We start from the raw sequence: 18,523 nt of genomic DNA, 5'->3' as shown, positions 1-18,523 counted from the left end.
GAAAAAAATGGAAATTAGAATAACAGCTGAAACTGTGTCATATTTGTACAGACTGAAGCATGATGGCATTTAAAGTGCCCAAACTCCTTGTGACACCTCGGCCACCACAATTTCATGAAGCCACACTGCAGAGTAGGCAGTTAGCAAATATCTACTGGCAGGGCATCTGACATGACAATCAAGGCTCAGCATTATTTTCTTAAGAGCAAATATCTGAAAACTTTTAATAAGAGGACAATATTCCAGTGGGGGAGACCACATATTCTGGGTGACAGGCCTGTGATAATTTTTTACTGACTATTACTTTTCCTATTATGTACAGCTAGCATGGCTGCTGCTGGATTGTTCTCCTGCAGAAAAACACTGTCAGGAAAGCAGGCAACATTATTTTTAGCTGTCCTGCTTTTCACAGCAACAGCAAGGCGTCACACTGCTAATCAATTCACATGGTTGTTTCAAAGCAACAAAAATAGGATATGTCCTAACCCAGGTAATCCAGCACAGGACTTGGTGTCTGGGGCAGCTCCTCTGAAAAAAAAAAACACTTACTTTAGTCTTAAAACCACAACAGTGGGAAAGGAACAACACCTCCAGTGTGCTTTAAGATTTACGGGGACTTTTCAGATGGAATGGCTACTATCAATCATCTCTGTACTCCCAGCAGGAAATTAGATTTCCTGTTGTTTAATGCTACAGTGCTTGACATAAGTCTATGAATTTGTAGTCCCAGTAGTGCTACATTAAAAATCTGTTGTGTGGACAAAGAGGGGAAGAATGTATCAGAGAACATCTTTTCAGACACTACCTCTCTGGTTTTGACTGATTTTTAATTTAATGTTGTGTTTTAATCAGAAAATCAACTATGTGAAAGGACAAGGAATGTACATTTATGAAGCAAAAAACCTCATGTCAGTCTTGTCTACAGGAGGAACAATTTATGTCACTGTCATAAGCTGCCAACCAGGCCTATCATTCATTTCTTTAGTCTTCCAAGCTACTTGTGGAAGCAATAAATTTGAGACATCTGATTCCTGATTGTTTTTATTGGATGTTTTTCTGACCTCATTTCTGCTTTTCACTCATTTTTACCCTTTGTTTCTCTAGCTGTTAGAATAAAGCAGTGACCCATTGTCTCCTTCAGAACAACAATTAATCCTTTGATAGTTCCTGGCACTTCTCTTATGGAAGAGCTCAAGTTGCCTCAGAACTTGGGCCAAAGGGTGAGCATTCCAAGCTACATCAGACAGGTGGCTCTGAAGGTGGTTATTTACAGGCAGTATCTCCTTTTTACCATCTAAATCTGATGGAAGCTTTCATCCTCCCAGGAAACACAGAGTTGCTTCCCTTGCCAGCCTTCTAAGCACAAGCTGAACAATCATGGATTTGAATAATGAATGCTGGCCAGTCTATCAGTGTTATGCTAAGTAAAAGAAGAACCACAAACTGTCATCTGTATGGATTAAAATAATAAAATACTAAATTAATAATTAAAAACCCCACCACACCAACTGCCTTTAACAAAAGACATGGAACATTAACTGTAGATTCACTGCTAGATAATTCTCAGCCCTTGTGCTGGCCAAGTTACTTTATCACACTTAAAGGTCAAGTATGCCTCATCTACATTTTATGTTCCACCTGAACTGAAATCAGAGCTGAGTGTTGCTTCCCAAGCCCATGAACCATCAGACTGTGAGATCAGAAATTTCCCTGGATGAGTTTTTTAGTCCCTATGCAGCACCAAGATGTAGAGAGGTCTGAGGAGGATGAGCAATTACCTGCTGATAACCTACACCTGTAGCTACTGCCCACCACAGGACTAGGCAGAAAAACTGAGAAGTCTTGGATACACAGTGTCTCTACCACAGTGTCTCATGTTTGCACCTGAGATCTTGGTAACTCAGGCAGGTCTTTTTTCAGGGGGATCTGATGGCATTAAGTAAGAAGATGGATATCTAAGTGATCAACTAAGACAGCATCCTCTGCTACAAATAAAATTGCTAACAAATTACTTAATTCCTGCAGAGCTGCCTTCTAGGTAGGCTTGGCAGCTGAATGCTGCACTCACCTCAACAAAGATGAAGCAGGGGATGATGGAATAACTTCTCTGGGTATTGTTTCCTAAAGCCATTTCTCATCACACTTCTCGAGGAGGCACTGTTCAAAAGTTTATATCCTGAAAAAGAAAAGACAGAGGTATTTCAGTATATTTCACATTTTTGCAAACTGTGTACACAACACCCTGAGAAAACTCTCCCTTTGCAACACAAAAGAAGAGGCATAGGTTACAAGATACATCATATACAAATCAAAGGGTGATAAGGAATACAATAGTTTTCCTTAAATATAATCCACTGTCAAGCAAAAGAGTCTTCCTCAGAATTGTAAAATCACATTTTCAGCCCACTGCCTTGGCTAAAGTGTGTTTTAAACCAGGAGATTTTGGTAATTGACTTTTAAACTTGCACTTATAGTATACTGACTATACACATGATCAGAATGTTTATCTGTAGAAATCTGCTCAAGATGACAGCATGTGTTATGCACAAAAACTCTCTACCCATAACAAACAAATGCAATGAAAATGAAATGAAGACCTGGACCTTTTCTGCAGTCTTTCTGTCCTGATACAAATTCATACATTAACACACCGAACTCTAACCACTTAGCATTATTTAGAGCTACTGTCTATCCTAACTAACATAACACTGTGCTAAGACACACTTTTTGCTTGAAAAGTAGAAGAAGCAGAAAAAAGAAGACTAACACAAATTTTACTGACAGTATGTGTCTTTTCCTGCATGTGTGAGGCAACACATCAAGAAACTAAGTCTGGTTTAAATGCCTTTACAGGGAGATACAGAGTAGGAGGGAAGGTGGAAAAGCAGTGTGCAGCCCAGAGCTGCTAGGTGCAGGATTGCACGAAGCATGAGACACAGGAGAGAATCAAAATCCTCTGCTATCAATTTTAACCTGAGCACAGCAAGCAAGAGCACAGATTCAGGTGGGTCCAGCCTCACTTCCAACACTCACAAAGAAACTCTGCCCTGATAAAAAGCACCTCCATGGGTCAAGGAGGAGAAGGAAGATGGAAACAGATGTATTTTGCAGAGATTGCTTTGCACAGCATCTTCCCGTGACTCTTTGACCTCACTGACACCTGGGTGGCAATTCAGGCCTTGGCATATGGAGCCTGTGGGGTTCACAAAGGGGTCAGTGCTTTCTCACCAGCTTGCAGCAGGGTTACTGGCAGAAATACCATGATCAGCAAAAGTGAGTTCCCTTGAGGCTAGGATGGAGGAGCTGGATCAGCTGCCAGTGTTTGCCACCTGCACCATGATGCCGGCTCTTGTCTTACCACCTATGAACTACTTAATGTATTCCTTATCTCAGCTCTTCACAGTTTGACCCAGAGTCATAAAATACACAATGTATATGATGGATTTAGGCACAGCAGAGTTACTGTGATTCCAGTGAGGCCACATTCTGTGTCAAGAATAGCTTCTGAACTACTAAGCATTGAGAAATACAGTTTCGGGGCAAAAATAAATAGTCAGGAATGTCACCTGTGACATACCTCATATACTCCCATCTTACACGATATCCCATTCTAAAATACAAATATTTTCAAAACACCTCATTTTCCAAACAGACTTCTACTTTACTTATTGGATAAAATGGGGTTTGTCTCAGGGGTTAGTGTCATTGCTTAAAAAAATACAAGGTAATCTAACCTCATTTGGACTGTGGAACAAAATTCAGTAATTCATTTTTTAACACCATTTTTAATACCCTCAGCTCTTGTGCTATGTAGCTTGGCAAACACATGGAACCTGGTGGAATAACAGACTAAAGAGTCAGAGCAGCTTACAGAGCATTATTCAATGAAACTTTTCTAAGGTTAGACTAAGGTTAACCAGATTAAGGTTAGAAATAACCAAGATTTTCCATACCACTATACTGTAACCCCAACCTATGCCTTCTGTTGCAACTGATGTGTGTTCTTAGCCAAAATAGAGGGTTACAAAGCAATCCAAGAATTTAGATACTTTTCACAACAGACGACTGAAAGCAATCGAACAAACTGGTAAAGAAACTGAGGGTTCATAGTTGTATAAAATTGTCTGATTTAACACTAGGTGACCCCTGATTTTACAGATGTTTATCACTATGTCTGTTCCTTTAAGCTTATTGTGCACCACTGCTTTAAAAACTGCAGTGGCTATGGCAAAGCATCTTTCATGCCAGCTTCTCTCATATGTGATGACACATTTGTGTCATGCTGAAGTAGTAAGAGACCAAATGGTTGCATGATCAGCTAATTCCCAGATTGTGGGAAAACTCAGATACCATTGCTTGGTGTTTTCATCAGGTTATTTGACAAAACAGTAAAGGGAAGCAAACGTGAAGTCTTGGTGGGAGCATAATTTTTTGTTGCTCTTCAGCTGGCAATAAGTCCTCTAGAGATACTGACAGCAAAACACAGATTACAGGAAGCCCCAGATGCTTCAGCCTCCAGAGATAACCCAGTTTTGCTCAAAGAACCATCATAAGATGTCAAAGAAGTTTTGGTAAAAAACTTGTTCTCTAATCCATGCATATCTCTTCACATTGAACAAACTTTTGTAGTCCAAAGCCTCTGACCAAAGCATAAAAGCTATAATATCAGCATCAGCCTTGTCCATTTATTATTTCTATTTTTATCAACTTGGCTGAATTGTTAAGGAACTCATGTGAGCAAAACTGTAAGTCTTTTTGGATCCCAGTAGGTGTGACCTTTTCAGGCCTGGTATGTTATCACAGCATGAGAGTAGAACTGGTCAAACCTAACTAATTAGGGACCACTGTAGAGGGAATACTAAGAATCTGAAGCTTTGGTATTATGAGGTGCTTCTACTCTTAAGACAACATATATAATTGTATAATGCAATATTTGTGAATTAATTAAAACTAGTTCTCACCTTGCTTAATTTACCTCACCTGGGCATTTTCAGAAAGCCCCATATCTACAGTACAGGAGGTTATTGCCTAGCATCTCCCGGGAGAACAAGTGGAGACAGAGAATATAAATAAGTGAATTGAGAACTGAATGAAAAGGACAGCAAAGAAAATGAGAATTCAAGCTGAAGAGATTTTCTTGCCCCAGGACTCTATCCAGGGGAATGGCTTTCAGAATGCCCTATTCAGGAATGTTCTAAAGCCTTTTATGTGAGCATGTGGCAGACAGCAAGAAGGACATATCTAGGACAAACTAGTATTCATCGAGCCTTTACACTGTAAGTTCCTGCAGCAGACACAGCACATTTAGCTATCGTTCTGTGTGATCAGTCATCAAACCAGTTAATTTTTGTGGTCTATTCCGGTGGAGACCCTATGGTCAAACCTATGTTTTTTAAGCCATGTCCTGCATAGGTAGGAAGAGAAGATGAACAATGTATTTAGCATATTGCCACAGTGAATATCTGGGCTTCTGTGGAAAATACTCAAACCAACAAACCAGGCTAACAGGCCCTGTTCATCACAGTTTTCAACTATGTTTCAGTCAATCAGAATCAATGGTTATTTGTTTTGCTCTGGTGCTCAGAGACCACCAGCCTGAAATCCAGGAGCTGCTGCACAAACCACAGCAGCAGCAAACACACTGGCACATGTGGGACACCACCTCACAGCAGAATCTCAAATATTCCCTGACCAGGGGTGAGAAGAGTAATTACTGGTCATTTGATAGCAGGATGTGATGCAAATGCAGAAAAAAAAAAAAAAGGATTTCTGTCTCTTAGTTTTATGATCTTTTCAGCAGCAGTATTCATGGTTCCAAAACAAGGTGTAATTATTACACTAGAAGGAACATTAACTATTTCTGTAACAATGTAAAAGATACCTGAGACATCAGTATTTCCTTATGCAAATTACTTTAACCTTATGTTAGCAATTTGCAAACCTCTGTTGGCAACTGGCTTCAAATTAGAAAGACCTTTACTCTCATTAAAATATGAATTCTGTTTACAAGTAAAAAAATATCATCAAAACCTCTGCACCATTCCATCAACGATCAGTTTGCCCAACTGAAACACAAATTGCTTATGTCAGACCCCCATTCAGTTAAGGAAACAAATTAAAATTAATACTGCTGCTAACAATGATTATCCCAGCTTTGGCAAAGAACTGTATCTTTATAATCACTATATATTATACCATCTCTCACAGATCTCACTGTAAAGCATGGTTCTCTATTTCCTGTGGGGGGAAACAGATGAAGCAATTTGCCAAACATCACGGAATGACTCAATGTACAGGCTGAAGAAAGACACTCACTCTGAGAAGAAGACGTTCTTTTCAGACTCCTGTCAGGTGCTCTGTCCACTTGACAATCTCTGCACTTCAAATGTGCTTGCTACTTCCTGCACAAGGGCCCCACAGTTCTCATTGCACATTTTAGGAATAAAGGTTTCCCTTACTGCTTGCTGCTGGAATCAGCAGAACACACATTGCAACCTTACAAAACAGGGGCTGATCAAACATGCCCCGAGATGTGGCAGCCTCATGTTCTCTCTTTGTAACTTCACCTGGCATGTCCAAAGACACATTATCCCTGTGGAACCTCTGCATGAGCATGCCTACAATTCTGAACAGGATGCAACAGGATAACAGAGGGTTAGAATGCCTTCCCCAGAGCTCTCTTCCACATAAATCAAAACAATGCACAAAAAACGGATGAAGGAAGAAAAGGTAAGATTTTACTGCAAAAGGGCAGTCAGTATATTCCAAGTACAGATTTCTTCACTGTTTTCAAAGTAATTGAAACCACAGTGGCAGCAAGAATCACTTCAAAAGTCAAACCATATTACAAAAAGCAGAAATATACAAATGGCTTTGTGGTATAACATCTGCTTGTCTGCCTTTCACCCAAACACAATGCAGACCACTCGCCTGAAAACAGTAAAACTAAGAAAATAACATAATGGTTGCAACAATTACAAGGTACTAGAAAACTGGCACTCAGTTTGCTACTTCAGTGGCCCACAATACACTAATTTTTACCTAAAAATGAGACAGTTATCCTTTGGATCATGTTGCCCTTGAGGAAGTGTGCCCTACACACAATGGGGCTTGGGAAAGAGGGAAGACACTTATATCATCAAAGAGCCCTTTACCCATTCACTGCGGACCGAGGCAGAGAGCCACCAACACCAGCCATAGAACAGTGACATGGTGTGAGTCTGGAGAAACTGTTTGTCCAAACCTGAGTGTTTGAGTCACGCTTGATCTTTAGCTGTTGAATGTGAAGTTGTCTAGTGGCAATAAACAAATAAACAAATGTTGTGTGCTAAGCTTCAGGCCTTGGCTGGTGCCTGTCTCCAAGAGCACTCCTGTGTGAGCAGCACAATGTCCCACTTTGCCAGAACACTGAAAAGAGGAGCTGAACTGGTAAAACAGAAATTCAGTTTACTGAATTTAGATCTTGCCCCAGAATACAATTTATTATAAACTCTCCTGGTTTCTGCCAGGAGAACAGTACCATTCAATAGCTACATCATTCAAGTTAATTGCCTGGTCAGTGAAAGTGCTCCTGATAGGTGTCTTCACAGATTCTTGGACAATAAACTAATTACATATAACTAACAGCAGTAAGAAAAGGAATAAAAAAAATATGCAAAATAAACACACATATCTTCACCATTGCATTAAAAAAATATTTTGCAGCATTTAAGGCAGAAAACCACTTTCTCTGATGAGAATTCTGATGCTTTTCTGCTAGCAGAAGTCACATCACATTCAATACTCAACAAAGGAAACCATCTTATGGCAAACAGTGATACTTAAGTAATATAGTTCACAGCATATCTGAAATGATATCTCTAAGTACAAAACCCACCTGATTATGAAGAAAGCTACATTAATAACTATCTTGGTTCCTAAATTAATTATCTTAAAAATGTGTTGCTGAATCCCTGGTGTCAAAGCACAGTTTGATACTTGGAAGAAAGTGATGCCTCAGATTTCAAGAATCATGTTAGGGTTGTTTTCCCTTGCTACCAGCTTCATGTAGAAATACCCCATGACTAAGTGATAAGCAACAGTACAAAATCTATGGCTAGGCAGACTGGTAAGAGTTCTGCACCACTTATATCTTCAATAGAGTTCAAATGTTATGTCTGCCCAGCAGAGGCCTCGTAACAACTTCTCACTGTGGGGAGGAAAGTGAAATTTCAATGCCACAGCTTCTGTCAACAGAATTTTCATTTACACCACTTGGCCAGAATTTTATAGATGTCAAAGAGAACCCAAACATATCCGTGTGAATAGCAAGTATGTGCATGCTAACACCCAGAAAGCCAAACAAAATGGCCACAAGCCCAATTCTGAACCCTCTCAAACCCAAGAACCTCTCCTTGTCCAGCAGGTCTGGAAGTGTCTTCATGGTTGGTCTGCTCCATTTCATGAGACACTGAATTCCTTCTGAAAAGTTCCACTGTATTTTGTGTATTTCCACTGTACTTTGTGTTGGTTTGAATGAACCCACCTAAATTTGGTGTCACATCAGCAAAACCATATGAATAAAAGGTTTTACCTGATAATGCTCCTCTCTTTCTTGCAAAAGGATTAGTGGTACATAATAAATGAAGAAGGAATCTGACAAATTTCATCAGGGAGTTCTTAAAAAAAAAAAATAAGTCTCCACCAAAAAACAACAAAACCCACTAAGTTTATCCATGCAATTACAAGACTGTCCTGCTTCTAACTCTCCTTTAAGTCAAAAAAGCGAACTGTTCTAGCTTTCATTTCAGCCTTTCAAACTTTAAAGTGAATCTAAGTTAAACACTTGTGGAAAAGAAAGACTATTTCTGGGCTTCTGGTCACCACCATACCACCTGAAGGCACGTCACCTTGATTTAGACGAAATTATTTGCCTTGTGATCTTTTCTGAACAAAGAGAAAAGGCATGTTTCATGTTGTTCTGATTGGTTAAAACTCCATCTATCTTTAATGTTATTTATAATAAAATAAATATAATGGCATGTGTGGTCAGCATTAATGTAGCTCTTCCTATACATAGAGGATTCTGAAATACAGAGATCAGCTATATGACCAGTTTGATGAAAATGTAGCAGGCTATTGTTCCAAGGGTAACATAGTTGAGATCCAGAACTGCAACTGATTGATTTAATTAATCATGGGCTTGAGATATAGGTACTCTGTTTATGCTAAATCACCATCTGTAAACTATTGCACGAGAGTTCTACATTCAGTTTCATTTGCATAACTCACAAAAAAATAATCAACACCATTTCTGATTTGCACCTGACAGTCTTGCAAGGTTCTGGCTGGAAACCAGTGATCCCCAAGGTATTTGGGATACTATCATACTATCAAGGGCTTGTGACCAAATTTTACCCTCTGAAACCAATTCCTTGGTGAGTTCCCATGCAAAGCACCAACAGGCACTGAGGAAACTGAAAGATTTCAACAGGAGAAAACCAGCAGCCTTCACCTCAGGCTCTTAACTGGTGAAAAAGTAGGGAGACATTGAAGGGAAAGAAGAAAGCAAAAGAAAACTTCAATACAGAGGGTAACAATGGAATGGTGCAGGTGAAAGAAAAATTGGATAAACTACAGGAAAACTCCTATGGGATGGAGGGTAGGAAAGGAAAACCACAGCTTTTCCCTGTGATATAAAACCACAAGACTGAAAATTTTGTCTACCAATATAATAGACTCTGGAACACAGTCTACCCTTGCCCTCCCAAAAACATCAAGGTTTTGCAGAAGATAATTTATTTTTTTAATTATTAAAATACTAAAAAATATTCAAAGACATTTTCTCAATTCAGAAAATTTGTACTTTACTCCAGAAAACTTTTTTTTTTTTCTTTACAAAACCTCCTTAGCCCATCTCCTATTGAAATCTATTGAGCTATTAAAAAAAATCAGTTGGCTGCTTATGTGTCAGCAAGAATGAAAAATATTTTTATTTATAATGGAGCTGTGAAGCTCTGCACAGAACTAATTTCAGGGATCCCAACCCAATATTAAAAATGTATTTCAAAAATACATGCTGCATGGTGCTCTGTTATGCCACATCTGCTGAGCCTAAGACCAAGCACACTGCTGATCCACACACTTATGTGCAAGGATGAAGCTTCTGCAAAGTGCCAGCTATTCTCAGGCACAGATGGACATCTGTGAGTAAATTTCAAACTTCTCTCCTCCCACTGCCCTTCTATGACAGCTTAGGAGGCCAACACTTTGGAGGGTGTTCACACAGGTCATAGTATGAAGATCAACAGGCAGAAATATGAGATGAGCATGAGAAGGAACAGTGCACTGCAACGCTAGACAGGGTAAGGGGACGAAAATCAGATGATAAACATGGTTCTATTTATTTCTGATTTTTTTTTCCCCAGGGGATGAATTCTGCAGTGGAAATCTCCTCTTGAAATCATGGTGAGCTGGTTTAAAAACTAGTCATGTAATAGGCACAAGTCAGTGGACTCCAGATACAAAGAAAAAACCCATTCATTTTGTCCCCTCAGGGCTCAGCAAACTGTGTGAGTATTGATTGCAAGCTGTAATATTATGAAAGTAAACAAACAACTGCCTCTCCATAGTGTAGCCTTTTGCAATGAGGTCCAGGGGCAGGGCCTCTTGCTCCTCTTATATTCTGGAATTCATATTGGCAGTGGAGCAGTCAGGAACACACAAGGACTGCACAGGCTCATACTCCTGCAAACCTGGCAGCAAGCTCAATCTCATGTGGATCTTTTGTCAGTTTGTCCACTTGGTTTATAAACCTCCACCTTCATCCCTTGCCAAAACAGACAAAGAATTTGTAGCATACCTTCTCTTTTCCCTCATACAAAACACTTTGGTAGAAGCTCTCCTAATAACAATGAAATTTTTTTTTTTTGCTTTCCTCTTTTCTTTATCTGTGTCCATTATGCAGCCAAGGGAAATATAACCCCCCATCAAGTACCATTTCCCATTAAGGGAAGTATAACCCCTATCAAGTATGATCCCCATATCCCCAGTTTGCCCACTTCTAAGGACAGTACTGCAGTACAGCTCATGCAGTTTATGTGGGTCTCAGAAGCACCCCTAGATGGAAAGTCAAGAATTTAAGAACCTATTGTTAGACTACAACATTTTGTAAAAAAGGAACTTCTTATTAGTCCAAATCTATTTATTACTATGAAAAAAAAATACAGCTAACTATAACAAAAACATTTCTGGATTTACAGACCTTGTAATACCTCTCCTTCCTCTGTACTGTTATGCTGCCCACAGACTCCTCTGTGAATCCTGCTTAGTCTAGAATAGGAGAGACAGTTATGGCAAAATGTTCCTAGTCACAGTTTTTCTCCAAGAGAAAGGCACCAGGGCAGATGGTGAGAGCTTATTCCTCTTTAGACTACTCAACACCCCTTGGTGAGTGGGGTGGCTGCTTTTATCTTGATTGGCTCTGGTACCACCTTGTGTTGATAGATTTCAGGCCTCTGCTGTTGTCCCATGTCTGCTCTTCTCCATGCTGCCATTCAGAGAGTTCATTTTTAAAATAATAGAAACTTGATAGTTCTACCCATTAGGCAAAGAAACTGATGAGGATTATTATAAAAATAGGCACTAAATTTTACAACTGTATAAAAACAAGCTAAAGCTAAAACTGATTAGGTAATGTCACTCAGACAGCTGCTGTAAGAGTTAAAAGGCAGAACAAAGCTTCAGGCAAGCCCTGACAACAAAGATCTGACAAACCTTTGTCCTCACAGAATCATTTCAGAACTTGTGTTGCTACTAGAAAAGGCAATAGCATTTGTCTGGCTACAAGGCCACAAAACAGATTTTGATATACATGGATGCCCTAGATTTTGAGGGACTGAAAAACATGGGTTTTGACCTATAAATCCAGCAAGGCTGTTGCAAAAACTTCTGTGGATTTAAGCTCCTGATTAGGGCCAAGCCTTAGTCATCTTGGAGGTCCGTGCTCTTCCCTGTGTAATTTTGTCTTGTGACACCTATAGAGGCCTAACAGAAGCTCACACAGGCATTGCTTGAGCTATTAGGCATTTGATTTTTAAGGCAAATACAGTCTACACAAACTGAACTGTTACAATTAAAGTGACTCAGCCCACAAAGACGAATTCTGAGTTTCCTGTAGCTGAGACCTTAATGCTACTTCTAAGAGTGTGATGTTACTGAAATCACATTCTGTAAGAATTCTGCATCTATTTCAGGTCAACTGTATACAGAAAATTAGCTTGTAGTATTTTTTGGACACTTACACACCAGCATGAGTGTGTGCTCATACAGATTCATATAAACAAAAATGCTACTGGAGCCTGCAAATTGCATGAGGGAATATGGCTGAAAATAAAGGGAACAATTTTACATGCAATCTGACTTGGTCAGAATATGATTAAACAGTCCTTTGAACACTAAAAGCTGACAGAAGCATATCACTATACCATCATGTCCTGTGCTGTTTGCTGCCATCCTTCTAAGTAGACCATCAGACATCATTTCTTGTTTAATACTCCTGTACTGCTGATGTACAGCTCTCACCTCTAAAATACCATTATTATAATTTTCAAAACTAATTAGCTCTTTAAAAATGGAAAAATTATTTCCAGCAAGTTGGAGTAAGATTGCATACCACACACACATACAGCATTTTTGCATAGAGGAAACTGTTTCTTACAAAAAACCTGTTATTTTCTGCCCATTCAAGGGCCACCAATTTATACAATGCTTTTTTAAAATACCCCAAAGACAATGTTAGACAAAGATGCAGTCACGCCATTCACAACATTGAAGGATTTATGCACTCTCTTAAAACTCAGTTTATCATGGAAAGCAGTTCTAGATTTGGCTGACCCATGTACAATTGCTGCTTCTAGTGCTCAAAACATCACATTTTATAAATGCACAAGAGTTATTTCTCTAGGTATGTATACACACATGTTCATTTACATGTCATTTAAAAAAAATACATAATGAAGCACTGTATTCCCTAATCTACTAAGCACAATCAATATTAATAATACAAAATGTACATATTCTCACAAAGAAAATAGTTTTCTGATTTGGAGATTAATGCAGTTTCAAATTTGATTTTCTTTCTCTACTTCACTAAGTTCATATTTTTCTCCTGTCACCTCAACTATGAGAACTGACTTAATAAAATATCTGACATAATAAAAACATTGCACCACTCTGATCGCATATGTGACAGCACAAACTAAACAGGAACAGGGAAAAAAAAAGCCAAGAAATGCAAAATCATCAATATCCATGGCACTGGAATGGATTATATTACTGCATCAAATACACAACCATGCTGTTCCATCTTGTATGTGCAGGCCTTCTTTTCTGTGTTATAAGCAAGTCCTTAGCCCCTCATTCTCTTTCACTACCTGCTTCCTTAGGGTAGTTGTCCCAAGAGCAGGTGCCACTCTCTGCACCTGCTCTCCAGTGTAGTGGAGTGCTCTCCAGTGGTTTATAGACATAACATTATGCAGCTGCTCCCGGGCCTTTTAATTCCTGGTGAACTTCCAAGTACTGCCAGAATCACAGGCTTTCCCCAGTCTCTTCATTTTAATTTTGTGTGAGCCCCGGGAAGACAAGAGATGGGCTGTAGGCTGGGCCTGAGAGACTGGGAACACTGGGTTTTATTTATTTTCTTGTGCAGATCTCCTCGCCTCCAAATGCCCCAGCATGAGATTTACTGAAGTACTGCCCTGCTGCTTCCACTCCCTCCACAGCCTTCATGCTAAGCAAAGGTACCTGCCACAACCTCCTTCTCCTCGTGTGCATGTTGCAAAGGCAGCAGTTTGTACTGCCTCTTTGTCTCCTCCTAGCCCTAGGATTTTTGTTTAGCTTATAATCATCTGTTTTCCTCCCAAAGACTCCTGTTTTTCTTACCAGAGTTCTGCCTCAGACCATGTAGCTCACATATTTCTAAGTCCTAAAATTAGATGCAAGACCGTTCACCATAGCTGTTTTACATGCAGCATGCAGATCTGTGGTTTACCACAGTAATCTCCAAATTTTTGCAATTACAAACAGTACCAGGGGGAAAAATCTGAGACATCCATCCCACCTTCCCAAGGTACCACCATTCCTAACATATTATGCAACTTGTAAAACATACAGAAAAAGTAACAACTATAAGCTAGAGATGAAATAAACATAGTTTTAAAATTTATTAATAGCACAAATCTACATTTTTTCACACCCCAGTGGACTGTTTTATGCACACCTTGATGTACATGCACCTGCTTTGGAGACCACAGGTTTAACAGACCACAGACAGAGCCTGAGAATCCCTCCAGATCTGAATTTGCTTTTATTTGGCACATGGCCTTTCTTGAACATAACTCTCATGTTTTACTATTACATTTAAAGCTTGCAGAAGCCAATGTGCTTCCTCAGAACCATGATTTGTGGCTCCAGGGGATACATCTAGCTCTGCCTTTATAGTCACCTACTGAGCAGCTGCAGGGAAAGCTTGCACAGCATTTTGTCATCCAGCCATGGCAAGCAAATACTTCATTTAGGAAGCTATTCAGAACACATATTTTTATTTCAAAGGCCCAATTTCACAGGCAAGCCTGCTTAAAGTTTTGGGGTCAGCTCAGTAGTTGCATAAGAGACAACTTTGTATGTTTCTAATTGCACATTTATTTTTCTTCCTCTATTCCAAATGCAAAGAGTGCTCCAAAATCCTCAGTGAAGAATTCCAGCATCTCCTTAACAGGAACAACAGAACTTGTGAACTTCTGCTCTTCCAAGCCATAGGTCTCTGCCCACCCCACTGCTTTGGTAACAGCTCGGGTGAGCCATTGCTTTTCCTTAGTTCTGCACTCAAAACTTCCCACCTCAGCTCTACAATCTCATAGTGGAGTTGCTTATGGGTTTTTTGATAATGCACCGTACTTTTAACTTATTTTGCTGCAAAACTAATCTTAAATTTTTCTCTCTCCCAATTTACATGCTCCATCTTGCCTTCCCTCTCTTGTTTTCTGTCCTTCATCTTGCAAGTTTACAACTATTCCCCTGCACATCTGGATTCTTCACAGGACAGTAGCGCTTCTTCTGCCAGGTTTGCAAATTCTTGGACAATATCCAGGACAGTCCTGCAAGGATCAGGATGCTAAGAGTTGGTACCACTGTATAACCCACATCCCTAGGTGGCCTTTCTTTTCCAATGAAAAACAAGGAAGTAACCATTTAGGGAGCTGCATGACAAGCTTCCACTTCCACTCTGGTACTGTCATAACACTAAGAGGATGTATATCTGTTTTCTGACCTCTCTTTTATAGATGTCCCTGCCTTTTCTATTCTTTATCCAACTTGGCAGAAAAGTCTGCTCAAGGTAAAAATTAAAATAAAAATTGAGACCCAACTGTCTTGAGGGATTGAGATGATGGGATTATAAGAACTGCATATTTCTTCGCAGAGCTTCCAGTGGAATCATGAGGTGTTGTATTATTCAATCTATAAAGCCAGGGAATGATCCTACAACACAGCTCAGTTTAACAGCCATCATTATGCATCTGCTTCCCATTTTAAGTGGAGAAGGAACAACCAACACCTGTGTGACAGCTGGCATCTTGGCCAACAGAGCAGAGACTAACCCTGACTCCTCCAAAACAAAGTGGTACTTTAGCCCATGTCCACAAAGGACATCCAAACTCTGCAGAACAGGTACCTGAGGGGCCCATGAGACATTTTAATATACAGCTGGTCTCAGATGCTCATCATTTAGAAGTGTCGAAGCATAGACTTCGTTGTTGCCCTGTACTGCCACGACAGGTATATCCACTGGGAGAAGTTTCTGCTCCTCCTGCAGTTGGATGCATTAATGATCCGTGCAGAGAGCACAGCTGCCATGAAAATGGTCAAGCCTGGATTTTTCAAAGCATTGGTGATCTAACTGTACAGTCACCGAAAACAGAGATAACATTTCCATAAATAATATAGTTCAGTAACAGCTAAGACTATGTCTCAGTTTTACTAAAAATTCATCTCTCAGCCTCCCAGTCCCTGGATCAAAGATCCCAGAGCTGTGTCTCCATGCATTGGTGAGGCACTAAGAACAGCTCTAGTTAAGAACTGTTAAAAAGATCACTGGTTAACTAAATTTGCAGGCTACATTCTAAACCAAGTGCTGCCTGTCCTCTTGCAGCTGCCAAAAAGCCAAGAAAGGCCAGACTGTGCATTGAATGTGTTCAGCAGTCACAGGCCCACCACTCTACCCAAATTTCCCACTGCTTGCCAATCCACAGTGCACTGATCTGGTATTAATGAGTGTTCAACCACTCTCTCAGTGCTGATGAACAGGAATTGGACCCAGAGGACCTCTCTCTGTATGCAGTGGCTGAACATTTTTACCTGCTCCTACCAACACAACTGGAGTTTTTCCAAATCCCACCTCCTCGCACCTTCTGGCACAAAGAAAAAAAGCCAGCAAGAAATTGACAGGGAGATGGAAGACAGTGGGGAGGAGAAGATCCAGTGTATTGAGTTTGGCCCCGTGGAGAAAAGCTCTCACTAATAATGATTGGCATTAAAGAGGTCCATGATAAGCAATGGAGCAGTTATCACAACAGGAGACATCTGCTCATAAAAAAATGACTGTGACAGCTAAACACAGTCAGCTTCCCCAAATGATGAGGAACATATGATGGTGCTTTCCAAGTATTTGGAAAGTATAATTTACTTTGCAGCTTTGTCCTGACTGAGAGTTACTTCCAAAAGGATCTTTTCATTTTGGGGCTGTTTGAAAAGAGGTATTTGAGCTCCAAAACTCTGAACAACACATGCAGCTTCTAAAAATGAAATGGAAGTATTTAGGGTGCTGGTGATAACAAGTAGCAGGATGAAATATAAGAAAGAGAAGTTGCGACAAGTGTCAGATTTAATATACCACACATTCCTAGCATGGAAAATTTTGGAAATATTTCAGCACACTTGGAATTGTGATATCTTTTCCAGCCTTAACAATTGTTTGATCTAGCTAAGCATACCAAACACAGAGAACTAAAGAGGGCAATGCTTGATAACAGACACAAACTAACAGCCTTTTCCCACCTTCTAACCTGAATGAACAGCCACGTAGTTGACATCTCTCCCACTCTCAGTGGACATACAAATATATAAAAAATTAGAAAGTAATCATGCTAGCATCTCTCACAGAAAGCTGAAAGGGCTACCAGCACTTTCTGTGTATGGTTTTCATAACAGACATCCACACACATTACAATTCCAGCTCTGGGGTCCACAGCCTGTTGAAATGAGATCAGAGGAGGCTACTATATTTATCAGAGCACTGGTGCTCCTCTCCTATGAAGAAAGACTGAGAGACCTGTGTCTCTTCAACCTGGAGAAGAAAAGGCTTTGGACAGGCCTTTCATAACTTAAAGGGAGTAATACAAGAAGGCTGGAGAGGGACTTTTCACAACAGCATGGAGTGGCAGGACAAGGGGCAATGGCTCTAAGCTAAAGTGGGGAAGATTTAGATTATGTATTAGGAAGAAATTCTTCTCTGTGAGGCCCTAGCACAGGCAACTCAGAGAGGTTGTGCACTCAACATCTTTGGAAGTGTCCAAGGCCAGGTTGGACAGGGCTTTGAGCAGCCTGGGATAGTGGAAGGTGTCCCTGAGCTTTACAGTTCCTCCCCACTGTAACAGTTCTATGATTCCACAGTGCAAAATAAGCCCCACAGCCATTTCAAGACATCTGCAGATACACTCTCCCACGCTAATACTTGACACTGTTTTTTCACATTATCTTTGAGTCTCTCTCAGTGATTATTTGTGGACATAGCAGGACTCACAGAAACTCCGAAAACTTAAAGATGTAGTCAGAAGCAGTTCCATGACTTTTGCACCAACAGTTGAACAGTCTGGATGCTACCAGTGTCTGCCAGTGAGTTCAGTTGGGTAAGATTTCTCTCTTTTTTTTTTTTTTTTTTTTTTTTTTTTTTTTATCAAGACGTTGTTGTCAGAGGAATAAAATTCATTCCACTCCTAAACTAGCATGTTCCATATCATCAGGCAAGGTTTTGTTACAGGCAGGAAAAGACAATTTGATTTATGTATCTCTCTTGTCCAGAATTCTTCTCAGAGGAAGTCCTAATCTGTTCTATCTAGAAAGCAAGAGACAAAAATCAAACATTTTCAATACATAGAATTTTTAGAATGGCTCCTCACAGGCCTTAGACAATTTTAGCTCATCATTCTTATGTGAAAATCTAAAAAATCAACACAAGTGGTACCAGCAGGATGTGTTCCTTTGAACAAAACTTCAGCTTCTGAAGTTTGTGCAGTCTGAACCAGTTAGACACCAAAGGTATTCACAACTTCTGTCTTTGGCATTGCCTTTTGTTGCACCTTCTCTAAAGTCACAGCAGTGACTGATAGGAATGTGCCACAAAAGTCAGACAGGCTTTGAAATCAACCCTCTAAATCCCTACAGATGTGTTTGCTTGTTGAGGGTATGTATGACCAGAATAAACTCTAAT

General features: G+C 39.9%; 1 protein-coding gene across 4 annotated transcripts in view; it reads right to left on the bottom strand.

Annotated features, from left to right (window-relative positions):
• PLPPR1 (phospholipid phosphatase related 1) overlaps window positions 1-18,523 on the bottom strand; it is a 126,574-nt gene that overhangs the window by 67,488 nt on the left and 40,563 nt on the right. For all 4 annotated transcript variants that reach the window (XM_021546351.3, XM_021546349.4, XM_085566991.1 and 1 more), the window contains exon 2: window positions 2,069-2,176. In XM_021546351.3, the coding sequence (XP_021402026.1) occupies window positions 2,069-2,131 (63 nt within the window). In that variant the 5' untranslated portion in view covers window positions 2,132-2,176. The remainder of the gene's footprint in view (window positions 1-2,068; window positions 2,177-18,523) is intronic.

The sequence above is a fragment of the Lonchura striata genome, chromosome Z, assembly GCF_050655825.1.
Source record: "Lonchura striata isolate lonStrDom1 chromosome Z, ASM5065582v1, whole genome shotgun sequence".
NCBI lineage: Eukaryota > Metazoa > Chordata > Aves > Passeriformes > Estrildidae > Lonchura > Lonchura striata.
This window is presented reverse-complemented; position numbering and strand designations above follow the sequence as displayed.